The 16689-nt window shown below is 29.2% G+C and overlaps 1 protein-coding gene across 1 annotated transcript; it reads right to left on the minus strand.

The window, feature by feature from the left end:
* Window positions 1–2384: 2384 nt before the first annotated feature.
* LOC148237849 (splicing factor YJU2) lies at window positions 2385–5048 on the minus strand. The gene is made up of 5 exons (XM_088181371.1): window positions 4914–5048; window positions 4512–4724; window positions 3214–3388; window positions 2969–3146; window positions 2385–2896 (listed from the first exon to the last, which is right to left on the minus strand). The coding sequence occupies exons 1-5, from the start codon at window positions 4935–4937 to the stop codon at window positions 2506–2508; spliced, it is 981 nt and encodes a 326-aa protein (XP_088037497.1). The 5' UTR covers window positions 4938–5048; the 3' UTR covers window positions 2385–2505.
* Window positions 5049–16689: the final 11641 nt, after the last annotated feature.

The following is a 16689-nucleotide window of genomic DNA, read 5'->3' on the forward strand; positions in this document are numbered from 1 at the left end:
CCGGCGACGGGAATTCAAAATTTGAAGATTTCATTACGAAGTTTGTTTATCTAATTTAATCAAAGTATTCTTCTTATCCTAAACACATTATGTATACATTAAATTTTCATAATTATAACACACCTAATTAATTTGCAATTCTATTATTTATAAAAGGTAAAACTTACTTTTCGGTCTCGGAGCTCGTCGCCGGGAATTCAAAATTTGAAGATTTCATTATGAAAATTGTTTTATGATTGTTTATCTAGTTTAATCAATGTATTCTTCTAGTCCTCAACACATTATGTATAAATTTAATTTTCACGGTTATAACACACCTAGTTAATTTGCAATCCGATTATTTATATTCAGTCAAATGACAAATTAATGAAAATTATTGTCGCGCAGCAAAATTTTATTATTAAATAATAATTTTTTAAAACCGTTGTCACGGTACTGTCGGCCATCTTGTTTTATATTTGAATGCTTTTTAAGTTATGCGCGTCCGGACGCGGCTTAGAACAATTATATATAAGATTCTTCAGATAATAAGATATGATAAGGATTGCATTAATGAAATGCAGGTTTTAAATATTTTTAATTAAGTATTATAATAGTTTTATTTTTGATTGATATTGTGAATAATGTAAATAACAAATAAAATAATATTTATAATTTATGTATAACGATTTCTCACTCTGATGATTATGATAAATCAAATGATTGCACATAATACCGTGCATAGTCCATGTGCACAGTAAGGTTATCTAACCCAGTTTATATTTAACTGTTAATGATATAAATACAATAGAAAGAATGCTACAATCTCATAGCAATGGTTCATTTATTGTTATGATATTGTATTAAAAAACAAGTATATTTTTGTATTGGACGTATCTCGAATCAGTATAACACATGTTCACTTTTTAAAATCGCATTTATAAAAATTAATTTACAATGTGTCGACATCCAAGAAAGTTTATAAAAATGTTGAATCCAGATATATTAAAACAACAATTGTTTCGGCCACTTGCTTGATCAGATAATACTTTATTTATTATGTACTTTTGTTGTATCTCGATTATTTTTTAATATAGATTTGTCAAAATAAGTCCATAAAATTTAGTTTTTATTATTAGATTGCTTTACATAAAGCATAGTTTCTTAACCGGTGGTCCGCGGACCACTGATGGTCCGCGAAGATTTTTATGATCGAATTTTATGGATTTTTAAATTATATTTCTTGTTTCTGACTGGTTTAATATACTTAAATATGGTTATATCAGCATATTGTGTTGCAAAATTAATTGTTTTGAATAAAAAAATAAATTATATAAATATTTATTATTTTATTTTAATGTTGATGGTGCGTAAAACATTTTTTGATTTTTTTGGTGGTCCGTGAATGTAAAAAGGTTAAGAAACTATGACATAAAGGATGACATATGCAAAAGTAAAATTCTAATAAACTCTATGTAAAATAATAAATATTTAATAATCAATAATGTACAGTGTTTATTTTTTACTTTTAATCAAAACAAATTAAATGTGACATGTATGATATTGATTATAGTTAATTTACATATTCATAAGCAATTTGTATATAAAAATGTCGTCATCAGTTATAATAAAAATGTTATGTTGTCAAAAGGAAGTAGTTACCAGATGACTAACTTTTTATCATTATATATTAAAAAAACCTATTGCAATTGGTATAAATAAATATGTAGTATGGTGTAAAACTAGATTATTATATTAAAAAACATAACAATGACATGTGTCTGTTTGTTCAAATTTTGCAAATACATAGTAATGTGATTTTTAGAGTACGAAGATGATTGATCGTAGAATAACAGTATGCGTGTATGAAAAGTATAAAGCCACGTTAATTAAAATATATCAGATGTAAACATATAGATTTATGGAACACGTCAAATTGACGGGTTTCTAATTTGATTTGCATTACAGTATTTTTCTGTTTTTTTACTTTTTATATTTGAACAATAAAAATATATTAACATAATTTTTATTGTCGGAAACTTCTTATTTTTGAAAATCTTGTCACTATATACCTATTTTAATGACACCCGTCAAATTGACGGGTTTATACCTGTAAATCTAGCGTTAAGTCTCAAGATATTTTAAACATCCAAAAATATATACATTATTATATAATGTGTTTCTAATACATTTTTTTCAATCAAAATTTATAGCAGTTAATAGAAAGACTTTCAAACAACCAATTTCAAGTGAATTAGAAAAATAAAATAAGAAACAAATTATTTTTTGCTTGAGATATCTTTTAATCTAAGCCATATTAAATAATCAGTTGCTTTACTGTTCAATACAAAACGAAAATCTCGATATTCGATAAATATAATGATATATCTAAAATAAAAAAAATATATTTTTAAAAATATATATGTATATATATATTATTAAATTTATACTAACAAAACTATACTTTTACATACACCCATTTATCGCTATTTTATTCATAACTTAATATTTCACACCCATAATCAGCTAATTATCGCTTTCGTTACTATCAGAATCGGAATAGCCGGCTAACAGAGATAAACCGTTGTTAGTTCCACTTGCGGTATTTCCATTTGCTACTTTGCTTGTTTCCACTTTAGAATTTGACTCAACTGCTTTATCGGCAGGCTTTGACTCAACTTTGGGTTTGAGTTTCACTAACCCAGACATCATGTTTTTCTTTTGGATAACGTTTTTCACGATGGAAGTTATTTTGACAGGTTTGTTTACTTTTGATGAATGTCCCATTGATTCTTTATCTTCTTTTAATTTCTTCGTCGGAGGTGGCTCAGAATCATCCGCTTCTGAAATTTCTTCAATGATTTCTTCAGTGACAATTTTACGTTGAGAAGAAAATTTATTCTTAAAGTTCACTGATCTAAAAATGGAAATAATCAATTTTTAAAACAAGTAATATAAATTTTACATTATAGTATGATGCAATATTTACTTTACAAACTCTTCATCTTCTCTTTCTTCCCTTTGCCTTCGTTCTTCAGCTGTTTCTCCAGCATATTGTTGAAGCATAGAATCATAATCTACAGCTGCTTGCCTTCTATTTAAATCTTTCAACTCTTCCAGTGATTCAAGCAATTCTATTTCATTACGAGACTGTTCCGTTCGATTTTCTGTAAAATAAATGTAATTTATATTAATTCTTATACAACTTAATAAATAATTTAACTATAAATTTACCTAAAAGCTTCATAGGATTATTTGCTTCTTCCTCTTTTAATTCATCTTCTTCTCTTTTTGCCTGTTCTTCTGCCAATTTCAAAGCCATGAAATTACGAGTCGCTCCTGCTTCAATTTCATAATCAGTGTTTTTGGGATCGGTTTTGAATGAAATTTCTTGTAAGCAACGCGTGCACTGTAAATTGATTATTTTTATTATTTTAAGTTATCAAATAAGTGATAAATTATTTATGACTGATTGACAAATGTTATCATGTCAAAACTACAAATCAATATTAAGTATTTTATCAGTAGAGTAACTAATAAGTGATTGAAGTTCAACTTTATACAAATAATTAAATAAATAAATCAACACTTAAGTAAACCATTTAAATAATTAACAACATACATAACCAATGAAAAATATTTAGCTATAATCAAAACGATAACTTTTTATCATGTTTTTACATATGACATTTTAATCTTGTTTAACCTCTGTATTATGTATATCTAAACAATTTATATACATATGTATGTTATTACAATGCGCATATTAAACAATCAATAAAGGCTGAGACTATGTATGTATATAATTATTAGTAAAATATTAAAATAACCATTATAGAAAACCTATATTGTCAGAACAAAAAATCATAATCTATTTAGCAGAACTATATCAAAGAAATGCTTTCGTTATGTCTAAAATAATGTCATTCCTTGCATGAAATACTTTATGATTTGAATATAGAATAATAAATATGTCTCTATAAGTTAGCAATGTATTGAGATCTATATAAAAGTTAAGCCCCAGAAAGAGGCATCTTTTATCGTTGTACTTATATAAGGTGAAAACTAAAAAGGCAATCTTAGAAATTTTTGTTCAAGGTTATTGCTGCAGGAGCTAAAAAAATGTCATAAAGGAAATTTTTGAACAAAAAAGGGTATTTCCAAAACTTTTATTTAAAAACCATCTCCGAAATTTTTTGAGGAGAAATTGTTATGTGAGCTCAAAAATTTACAAAATTTTTGTGGAGGATAATCCACTTCAAATGAAGACGTCTGGTCACCTTAGTTAATTATACTACTAAAAATAATAAAAATATATTTATGAATTTGAAGAATATAATAGATAACAAAAAACTTTATAAAATAAAATATCTATTTTATATGCAACAATATTTTACATTTCGCTATAACTGTTATTGAAACACATTCAGAGACCCCTTAAAAAAAGTAATATGAACTAAAATTTCATAAGTAAGATTTGTTTTAATATTATTTAATTTACTTACTACAACGTTTTAAATAATTATAATTACCTTTATGTAAAATCGATATATTCTAATACCAAGATAATCTTGATTTTCCACATCTTCTTTCCGCGCATTGAATTTTTTGCCTTTGTAGATATACTCTCCGCATGTGACGCATCGCATATTAAACGGAGCCATCAATCTTACAGTATATTGTCTATTTTTAGCCAATTTCATGCGAGGAATCTTCGACGGATCGAAATCCGGAGGATAGTATTTCTGAAATGATTAAATATTAACGTATTAATTTGTATTCCTTTGATAATGAGCTATTGAATATATTCATTTGGTATAAAATACGACAATATATAGTCAATAACATAAAATATATGAGTAAAACATAAATATGGTGCATGAAAGAATAATTTGATAAATATGAGGTAAAATACAATTAATTATTTAACTTACGTTCAAAACTTTACGTTCAGACATTTTTGTAGCTTTGTATTAACTTAAAATGTGTAGAAATGGGAAGAAACAACGAATGTAAGCTAGTACGTTTACAGGTTATGTTTGACAAGTGACATTCAAGATGGCGTCAGTCTTAACGGCAGTTTTTTTGTCCATGTACTAAAATTTGTAAAATTTTATGTTATGTAATTAAAAATAGTTAATGCACATTCAAATAGCGAAACACATCAATTTATTTTTATTTTACATATGTGAATAAAATATTTATTTGAATATTTTTTATTTTATATTTTAATAAATTTTGTTGTTTATAAATATTTAATAAAGGTAGATACTAAAAAAAACATACAGAAAAAACTAAGAGAATAAATAACATATAAATAAAAAAAAAATATAAAATAAAAAAATAAAAAAAATAATAATAAATAACTACCCTAACTCTTCATGAGCAGTCCTTTCGTGAACATCAATAAACGCCAGAAACTCATTGAGTATTATAAGTAACACAAAATAATCATACATTGGTGGTTTCGTCTGCTTTGAAAGAAACAAAAATCGCCTTATCCATTTCACTTTTATTTTCTTTTAAATACACTTTATACGTGCCGTCTAAAATTATGTTTTTGTTAATTTTTGATGTTTAACTTACTATCGTAGCTGTATATAAAAATATGTTCGAAAACACTCCTTGGTTGTTTGAGTCGATGATTATATCGTGTTCTCTTAACGTTGCCGGCATAGCTCAAAGGTGACCAACTAAATTTTCCTTTTATAATATATTTATATCTCTAAGAAAGATAAGCTGGGTCGTTAGGAAGGCTTTTTGAAATATCCACATTTCGCTGCGACGGTCAATTATGAAGGGTCGTGAATGTTATTTGATTGTGAATGTTGTCATTATTCATTTGAATTAGACTGGAATCTATTTTTATGTTGCTAGACCGTTAAAGTTTTAACAGATTGCGATATAGCAACCTAGCACACATGCTGTCATAATATAAACAATAGCATTTACAAAAGATACTGAACGGCTGTTGTGCTGCATTTAGCGAATCTCCAGTGGCGTAGCTATGGGGGGGCGGAGGGGGCGGGCCGCCCCGGGCGGCACTTGCTTGGGGGCGGCATATTCGCGATGGGATCGTCTACTGTGGTTCTTATTGGTTACTTATATACATTTACGAATAACAAGAGCTTAATAATAACCAATTTATTATTTTAAGAAATGCTGATTTTATGACCCTACAAAAAATGTATGGGGGAGGGGGGCGGTAATTTTAAGGATCGCCCTGGGCGGCACATACCCTAGCTACGCCACTGCGAATCTCTCTAGATTTATGACCGAGACTCAAACAATTTATTGGACAAAAGCATTGGAGAGTCGTAAAGACTAATGGAATTGGTTTATTGCGCTTTTAACGCTTTAGAAGTTTTATTCTCGTGATCAAAATGGATAATGTCTGGACCTGCTACTACTAGTTTATCAATAGATCTCACAAAATATTTGTTGAATTTAGATTAGTTGATGCGAAGCTTTGTTTTTCTTCAACCTTCACGTGATTGTGGCTCCTCAGCTGTGAGTGACACTCGTTAATCAGTCGCAAACAGTTAGATGTTAAGTATTCAAGAATAACACATTTGAACTAAGATAGCAGATACATTTTTGAACTAACGCAACCTACATAAGTCAGTGCTGTTGGCAATCTATATTTATATTTGTTGACTATATGCCCCGAGACAATTATTTTTATTGCATAAAAATAATTGCTTTTAAATAAATATATGTAAATCAAGTAGTTGTAATTTATAATATAATGTGATTGAGCTTTCATTATTAGTAACAAGACAAGGGTATTAAGGGTTAGCTCCCTTTTCTTTGTTTAGAAATTACTCAAATATAAAAGCAATACTACCTTTGCTTCGTTTTACTTCTGCATAAATAATTGGACGTATGATGATATAAAATGTAATTTTAAGTTAGTCACGCAAACATATTTTGAGAGACTTCGAAATTTTCTATATAGTTCTTAAGTTTTTCACTGGTATACTTATAATACAATGAACATTTTAAATTCTTTCGAGTACAATACTTGAAAACTTTTTGCTCGTTGAAAATAGCAGCAATCACACTGTTTAATTTAGAATTCATGTAAAAGATTCCTTTTTAAAATAACCCAGTAGGTCATAAATAATTTTATTTTATATTATTAATCGACTTGTACCACTGATCTATCGTGCTAGTTATGTTCTTAAGAAAGTCTTATATGTATTAAAAAAATGTATTAAAATCTTATATGTATTAAAAAAATAAATAAAAAAAAACAATAGGGGTAATATTGTTGTCTAGTGTTAATCTCTCCCTCTACAGTCAAAATAAGAATAATAACTTCAAAACGCTCGCGAGCCAGCTCCCGATCGCTGAGCAAGGTGTTCGGTAACGTTATTGAATAGCTCATAGATGGCCAACATATAATATTTATTAATAATTACATAAGCATCTAGGACGATGTTTTTACCGCTTACACATACATATGTATAGTTTATAATTTAATAAGCAACAATATATGTATATTTGTCATGCACGAACAATCTATATTATTTACATTTGACTTAGGATATAACTAAATACGTTTTAGGGTAAACAAGTAATATTTGCTCTTTTCATAATATATGTATATATAAATATTAGATTTAATTTTTTGATATATATAAATATAAGCAAAGCGTTAATTAAAATAGCGACTCTCATTAGTCACACTTTCATGTGCCTCTGTTCCATTATAATATGAACCACGTTTTAATAAGTCTTTTATAACAAGTCAACTTGAAAATAATAATTAAAAATTTAAATTAATAAATATATACAATATTGTAGTGCACTTACGTTATAATTTGTTATGTAGAATCGTAGAACCTTAATAAATATTTAAATAGGTGGCCGACGTCTTAAAAACGTTTAAATTCATTTTGCGAATTTATAGAGGCTTCTACGTAAAACTTTTCGCGTTGGTCACGGAGTAAAAGTTATGTTTTAATATTCAAAAGCACCCGAGGCAAATAGACACGACGAGCAAACTTTTTTGTCCTTTTTATAGCTCGCGCCGCATTAGGGTTTGTGTCGTTTTATTTTTTATTTATAAAAATGTATGCGAAGAAAAAAGTTAGAAGCATGTTTAGCATGTTAATTAAGGGTTGGATATGATATTAATTGCTTAGGGCTATATTGAATATGATTTTTTTTTATAAAAATAATTGTTTTGAAATCGAACAAAGAAGCAAATAAGCGGATAACAGAAATGGGTGTTGTATGACAATAATCAACGTATAAGACAGTGGTTATCCAAAGGTCAAATAGCAAAACTTATCAAGCCCGGGCTCATTGAAAAAAATAATTTTGTGAGTATGGTGACAAATCGTTCTAAAACACGACAATTCGCGTCTCCATTGACTCTCGATAAAATCAAGAAACTTTTCTTGAAGGTTTATCTCATCCACCTCATTCTTCAGACCTTGCTCTTTCTGGCTATCATTTATTTCGATTGATGCAACACTTCTTAGACAGAATAAAATTCAAAATGTATGCTAATGAATATAAAAAATTGACCGAGAAGGCGAGGAAGATTATATCTTTAAAAGGAAATTATGTTTTAAGTTATTAAAAATAAACATTTGAAATTGATTTTTTATTCACTAAAAACACGACTAGATTATTAAAATATATGTATATATTTTATTAATTTATTCAATTGGTGTTCGTTTATACCAAGTACACTCTATTTTTTAATGTCTATCCTTTGATGAGGTTCAATCCTTTTCCTTATGAATATTTCACTGTCGTTTTCGCACCTTTTCCGCCCACGTTTCGCTCGGGGTTGGGCTCGATTCCATTGCGAAAGCGAAAGAGTGAATGAAAGAACTTTTCAAATTAAACTCCAAAGTTTAGCTTTTGGTTTAAACTTGACTTTTGGTTTTCTGGTAGCACTGCTAGCAAATTACACACACTCGAAGCTAAAGCGCCCAGGTGATTTATAAGCGTAACAATCGTTCGGAGTTTATTGTTTGGAATAATGCGGACGAAAATTTACATTGGGTATAGTGTATGAAACGGAAAGCGGCTTAAACTATTATGCTAATATAATAATAATAAGAAAGAAAAAAAATAATAAAGCCACATTACATAAATATGATATAATATTTTTTAATAAAATATATTTAATGAAAGATACAAGAGAAAAACAACTAACCTAATATATTATTTAATCATAGAGAAAATCACACATAAAATAAGTGTTTCAGCGAGAGAAACTTTACTTTAATGCTTTGAAAATATAATTAAATTTCTTCTTTATAAAAAAGTCACTTAGATCAAAGTATATTATAAAAAACATTAAAGAGAAAACGAGTAGAAGTAATAAGTTTGAACCTCTCAAGGATTAATATTTATTTTACGATTTCAAAGTTTAAGAATTTCAAACTTTCCTATTATCAAATTCAGTTCATTTCTAAATACAAATAAATTATTATTTAATTAAGCGATCCTTAGAATTGAATTGAATGTACGATAATCGATAAAATGGCGTAATAAAATTGGACAATGGTGAGATTTAAGAACGGTTAGAGATTCAAGAATAATTTAATGACCCCAATATTCTGTTCTATAATAGAATTCAGGCGGTAACCTTGTAATAGATTTTAAGGAACTTAATACCACCCCAAACGAGACGAATTATGCTCTGATTTATAAACTACGTTATGAGATTATAAACTAACTGAAACTTGCACGCAATTATGTAATAATTTAATTTAATTTGATAATTAAATTATATGTTGATATATTAATATGACAAATATTAAATTATGTTGAGAAGAAATTTAATTATATTTAGTATTGTCACTTACAAATATTCTTGTATGTGTATTGCGTCACAATTACATCGGCGCAAACATGTAACTGACGTTTTTATAAAAGTTTTTCTACTTGATTTGGGAGTGGTTTTCTTTTATATTTGACGAGCAATGGTGGTATTTGAAAAAATGTATTTTTTTGTATGTTTCTGTGAAATGGTCGGCTCTAGAAAAAGTACGTCAGCAATATTGCAATATAAAAAGCGTTTTTGCGCAAGAGAGTTTCATATCACTAATCAATCCTAGATTTTTCTGGCGGTAAGAATAAAAGCCATTGCATTTATATATACACACACATATATACATTACTATTTTAAAGCAAATTTCTTAATGTATCTCGTAAAAATTATTAGCTTATTTATAATGGTCAGATGGTCACTAAAAGACAAAAAGTAGCAAATGCTTCTGTGAATTTGAAACAGGAAGAACGTTCTTGATGATGAAAGTATTGAAAGGCGCTTATTAAAAAAAATAAAAGGTATTCAAATTTATTTATGATACTGTCATGAAATGTCCAGTACTGTTCTATATGAATCTGTAACCGAAGGATTAGAATATTAAAAATATTGTGTAATTTGGATGCCGAAAAAAAAAAGCGCGAGACTTTTATTGTGTTAAAAATAAGAATCTTGTTCCCTATTTAACTCAATCATTACTTCGTTAAATAAATATTTTCTGAACTTTGTAAAAGATTACCGAAAATATATTGTAGATTTTTGTAGCATTGACATTAGTCACTTTCCAGATTTTATTTTAAAAAGGCGTTTTCGTCAGTCACCTGCGAAAACATAACCAGCTTTCCGTGTTGAATTGATGCTAGGGTTCGTTCGTTAACCATTGGTTGCAGCCGGTCAGTGGACCGCGACCCCATTAACAAAAGCCCCTTTCCTGCCAGTCAGCAATCGGGAATCGGATCACAAATCCCTCGTCACTGTAGGGTCTCTCAAACGGTGTGGAAATTTCGATTTAAATATAATAAAATAAATCAAGCAGCTCTAATTCAAAATATGATATAAGCAAATTCCAATACACATACTAAAACAACCTCAGCTTTGTTTGAAATAAATAATATATAGCAAAATATTTTTGTAGCCTCTTTCTTTGCATAGGGCAGGGTAAATTTGTATTGCCTTTGTAACGAGATAGTGTGCGATATCGTATCTATAATGAAAGGGCGTTTTGCTTTATCCCTGGATATCCTTTACTCTTTGAGAGAATGTAGATACACTACCTTTTCATCCCTTCTGGGTATAAACGTACACATGCACACACACATATACACGCAAGATTATCTCAATTACTTATTTGCAAACTGGATCATGCGAAGGAACGTGTAATACCGCACATTCCGTTTGATTGACAGTACCGCATATTACGTAATACACAATACCTGTGATATACCCATGTTGCATGTAAAATACAATACAAGTATAGTATCGAACCTATCAAATCTATCAAACCTATTAAACGTGTATATAGAAAATTTATTTTAATTTATAATCGCTATATATATATTAATTTTTTTGCAATTAAACAAAGGTAATATATTTATGATTTTGTTAATATTAACAAAGAGCGATTTTTTTATTATATAGTATGTAAGTTATTTCAATTAAAATAACAAAGCGTTTTGTCAACGTTTTCAAAGCAAAATTGCAAAGCTGTGTTATAATTAAATGTGGGAAAAAATTAATATATAATAGAATGTTTCCATAAAAAAATTGAAAATATTTTATTTGCACCGTCATGAAATCTAGTAGATAAAATTCTGTAATTCCATGCCATTCAAGTCATCAGCAAGTATACGAAGATAAAAAAATATAAACTGTGGCGAATATTCAACAAATAAGAAACTAGATTATGAACGGCTTTTCAACGTTTCTCAAAAGCATTGTAAAACTGCTTTTTATGAGAGATAAGAAAGCGTGATACGACATAAAAAAATAATAAATTGTTGTCTTATAACACGTTTCAAGTATTTCTGAGAAACCGCATTCTTTTAGCAACAGTTTTGAGTCAAGCTGAATAGTAGATCTTTGGTCGTCAACCGAACCAAAAAAAAAAACAGCGAACTTATCGGTTTCTTTAAGCCATCTGCTCGTCGTGTCACCATTGCAGAAAATATCTTATAAAATATTTATATGCACAAAAAAGCTTTAAATTTAAAAGGTATTTTCTAATATAAAAAACTTTTTAATTTTTTAAGCCCATTTTCCTATAAAATTATGTTTTCATTTAAATTTTAACCCTTATCGAACATTTTGCTGTTTGAATGTATTGTTTTATTTAACATATTTATATTAAAGCAGTAATAAAAAAATATAAAATGGATACCGATCGTGGGAGTGGTCATCTGGACCGGTTATATTTTAAGGCATAAACACATTTATTCAGTGGGTTCAATTGGCCTGCAAACATTCACATCCGCGATCTGCCAGAGCTGCTTCAATCAAGCATTATAAAATATGTGTCACTTGGACACAGGGCAGAGCCGCAGAAGACAGATGAGGAGAGACGCCACATAGTCACAGCAGCAGAGACCGCATTGGTACAAGAGACATCAGCTGATCGTTTAGAAAGCATAGTGATAACACATCACCGCCGACAATAATACAACTCGACATGCCAGCGAAGACTCTCCGACTTCCAAGACATGATATTTAAACTTCATAGCCTGATAGTGGCTCCTAAATTTTTTTATATGTATATATGTGTATAAAATAAACTCTTATTAGCTTTTCAGGGGTCTATTGGTATGCAAAGTTATACTCCTTTAGCCTCAAGCCCCAAAAATCTCATTAATTGATACCATGAAATTTTTTTAAATACTGATCATTAAAAACTTATAATTTTTTTTATGAAAAATATATAGCAAAGTAATGGAGTTACATATTGTAATTCAGGGAAAAATTGTAACTAGTGTACTAAAAAACCAATATTTCCAGAAAAAACTCTTTTTCGTTTATTAAACATGTACAAATAAATAAAAAATTTAGAACCAAACCAAATTTGCAATGAAATTGCATATAAAATTTCTCGAAAATACAATCCCTAGTACGTATAATACATACACACAATAAATATTTGGAGAGCTAGCACAGAAAATATTTCTACAGCATTTTATTTTAGGAATAACTTACAAACCTTCACGCTTATATATAAATATGTTTTTTTTAACAGCCACCGTGTACCATTTTTCACTTGGTGAGTGTGGAACGAGTGCTATTTTAAATCATTTCGTCTGTTCATAAAATCATAAACAGAATCTAGTCGGAGATGAATTTTACCAGAATTCATTTTGCATTAGCAGTTAATTCAACCATTTAAAATTAAAGTAAATATAAAAGTTATCGATGTGTGGCATATAATAAATGCCAATTTGAAATACCATTGTATATATACTAAATATATTGAATAAAGTATGGGTTGAATTAGGGGTGGGTTGTATATTTTAACACAGTAAGATGCTGTGTTATTGATAGAAACGTGCCATTTTATTTAATAAAAAAATACTATTATCATAGTTTTTTTAAGCACTCACATATCCTAGCCACATGATTTAATTACTTTGATACACGACTGACGAGCAAACAAGTTAAAAAAAGGAGTATTGGATCGATTGAATACCGCCGCGCTCTGTGCCTTTCGCCTGTATCGACAAACGAACAGTTGATTAATAGATAGCAGTGCCTTCGTCCAGGGGTGAGCAACAAAAGGAGATTTACGACCGAGTGTAGTCTTTCTCCGGAAGCAGCTTCCGGCAAGTGGGGGAAAACTTTTCCCTCAATTTTGAACGGAACTCACAATGCAAGAATGACCCGGTGCCTCTCGAATAACGCAAATGCGCCCCTGTCGAAACTTTTCCGCCGGAAAATGAGGGTCAAACAGCAACGTCATAATGTATAAGTATGTACTGTGAATTAAATACGTATAGGCTTAGTCAATTGAATAAATTATAGACGCATACACTCTCAACAAGAAGGATGGTTTTTGAATTTGTGACATGTTTGTTCAAAATATGGTATATTTAATACGTGACAATGAAATAGAATAACAAAGTTTGATCATAAACATGCTTCAAATTTATCGCGACATGCTTTATATATTTTTATACATGCACGTAACATGAAATGTACGTATTCAATTGGCAGAGCTTTGAAAATATTGGACACAATAAAATAAAACAGCTCTATGGTTTAGTTGAATGACATGAGCACGTTGCTATTGTTTGACATATATATGCTACATACGTATGTATGTATGTACACATATACGAAATAGTGTACATATGTACACACTTACTAGCTTAGATGACGATAAGCCATATACAACGAAAGTCAGATTAATATCCTAATTTTTAATTTCTCGCTTAAAACATAATCGTTTCCTGACTTGTGAAAATGTACGAAAGTCACCCCAATCCTCATAGAGGATGATAAATCGTGTATCAAAAAATCTAGACTGGTCGTCATTGCTTCGGCACCAGTTAAATTGTTTAATATATTCTTAGAAGTTTGGTCTTCATCATTCCACGGTCACTACTTATAGTGCCTTTCGAAGACGATGACAAAATCCATCAATTCTAAGATCAATGTCTATGTAGTCTATACTGACTTTCAAAAATCATTCGACAATGTTCGTCATTGGCTAATTTTATGGAAGTTAAGCAACTTCAATTTTTCGAATTGTCTTGAGCTATGGCAATCGCCGCTCCGATGAGTATTCCGCTCATTCAGAGTACCACAGGGATCCAAACTTAGTCCTCTTAAATAATGACATATATGTGACAATGACATAAATGTGACTTTTCAATCTTTATTAACGACATAAATATATGTACTGATGATCTGAGTATTTGCACAAATTCTGATTCTTAATTTTTACAGAAAAACTTGGATTTACTGTGGAGGTAGTCGATCGACAATCGACTATCTTTCAGATTCGTTAAGAGTCACTTTGTTAAATTTTACAGATTCCCTTGCCGAAATACTTTCATCCGTGATTTAAAAGTAGGGTTTCTCAAATCACACTCGAGTCGCAGCTCTGGATCATTCCAGGACATTTATTTTTAATAAAATATACATTTTATTTAAATTAAATTTATTATGCGGTGCTTAAAACAAAAATCTTATCATTAAAAAGCTCTCAAAAGCTCATCATCATTTTCACCTACTATGTCGAAGTCAGTTAATTCATATTTTTTATAAAGTACATTTATGCCGGCCATGATTCAGACATAAAAGATTTTCTACCGAGCTTTCGTGTCTAAATTTTACCATATCGCTGGTACCGTCGGTTGTTGAGGCTATAACGTCGTCGTTAATATTATATAAAATTCTTTCAAGCGATTTTCAACCATCTTACTAATATCCATGGCGTCGCTTTTCCTGATACCAAACGATGGTTGAAAATATATTTTTCTCCATGTAAAATTATGTTCAAATAGGGCCGATTTCTTGTACTAGTAGAATGTTAAGCTAAATCAAATGACTCCTTGATATTTTCAACTAGAATATCACTTTTTATTTATAAAACTACGTTATAAAACTGTTTTTTTTCTGTGTTAAATTTTAGAATATAACCTTTATCAGATATTAATAGGCACTATTTGAAATAGCATTAATACAGATTCCATTCCGCAAGTGATATTCTTAGCATAAATTTGGCCATTGGAAATTGTGATCGATTTTGCTTCTTTTTGGTGAACTTCACGTATCATCAACGTTCCTACACTTATTACCACTGTTCTTGTGATATATATCTAAAAGTTTCTGCACACCACTTGTATTCTCTTCTTTGCACCAAATTTTTGCTGGACGAAGTACTATTGTGTTTTTTATTTATAAATGAAATTTTAAGAGAACAAAATTTTTTGGGCATTTCTGGGTTAATTGATATCAAGGCTTTAAATATACACTGTAAAGTATTCGTTCTCTTACCCGTAGATTAAAATATTTTAATTATTTTTCCATTAATCCGTACGTTGTTGGTTTATTTTACACTATTCTCTGTAAGGCTTAAAAAAGTTATTATTCTTATCGTTGCGCCAATGATAATTTTTTTATTTATTCAATGGATTCTTATGATTTAATAGAGTCGTCGAGCCATTTAACAATCTGCTAATAATTTCTTTCCCCATTTTATATCTTTTTGCTTTTGAAGAATAGCTAAAGACTTCATTATTTTTTTGACTAGTGAAAGATTTTGAATTTTGCATATATTTAATTAATGACATCAATGTCTGGTTTCTTCGATTATATAATATTTTTTTAATTGTCCGTTGAAATTTCCAACTTAGCTCAGATGTATGTATGTTAAATAAACATATATTTTCTTTTAAAATAAAAATTAAATATTCTGAGCGAAATTTTTTTGAGCCACACAGTTCACGCACACAATAATAAACCGGAATCCTTATCCCGAGCGTACTCTACCAGCAATAGCAATTTGAAAAAAATACATAAGAACTGGTAACAGATTATTAAATAAGGATCTAGAAAAATCCGCTGTTAAATACGACTCTGATAATAATGCTTTTGAACCAATTCTACGAAAACAACAGGTTAGATTAGAATACAGCAGTGACGAAGAAGAATATTAAAATTGTAATCCCGTTTTAAGTTATGTATCATATGTACATATAATAAAGAATTGTTAAATATTATCTTGGAGTACATATTATTATTGTAAAGTAATAAAAAAAAATATTTTTACCACAATTCTTTGTATTTCTATACGATAATGTACATATATACATATATAATTGTACGTGTTCGTTTTACGCGATTTTTTTGTAACCCATCTTTTATTTTTGTGTGTATTCTATGCCTCGTTTTATGAGAATTTTATTTACGCAAAATTTCGTGGAACT

This window comes from Plectrocnemia conspersa, unplaced genomic scaffold, assembly GCF_051122295.1.
Source record: "Plectrocnemia conspersa isolate PC_06_02 unplaced genomic scaffold, ASM5112229v1 ptg000002l, whole genome shotgun sequence".
NCBI classification, from domain to species: domain Eukaryota; kingdom Metazoa; phylum Arthropoda; class Insecta; order Trichoptera; family Polycentropodidae; genus Plectrocnemia; species Plectrocnemia conspersa.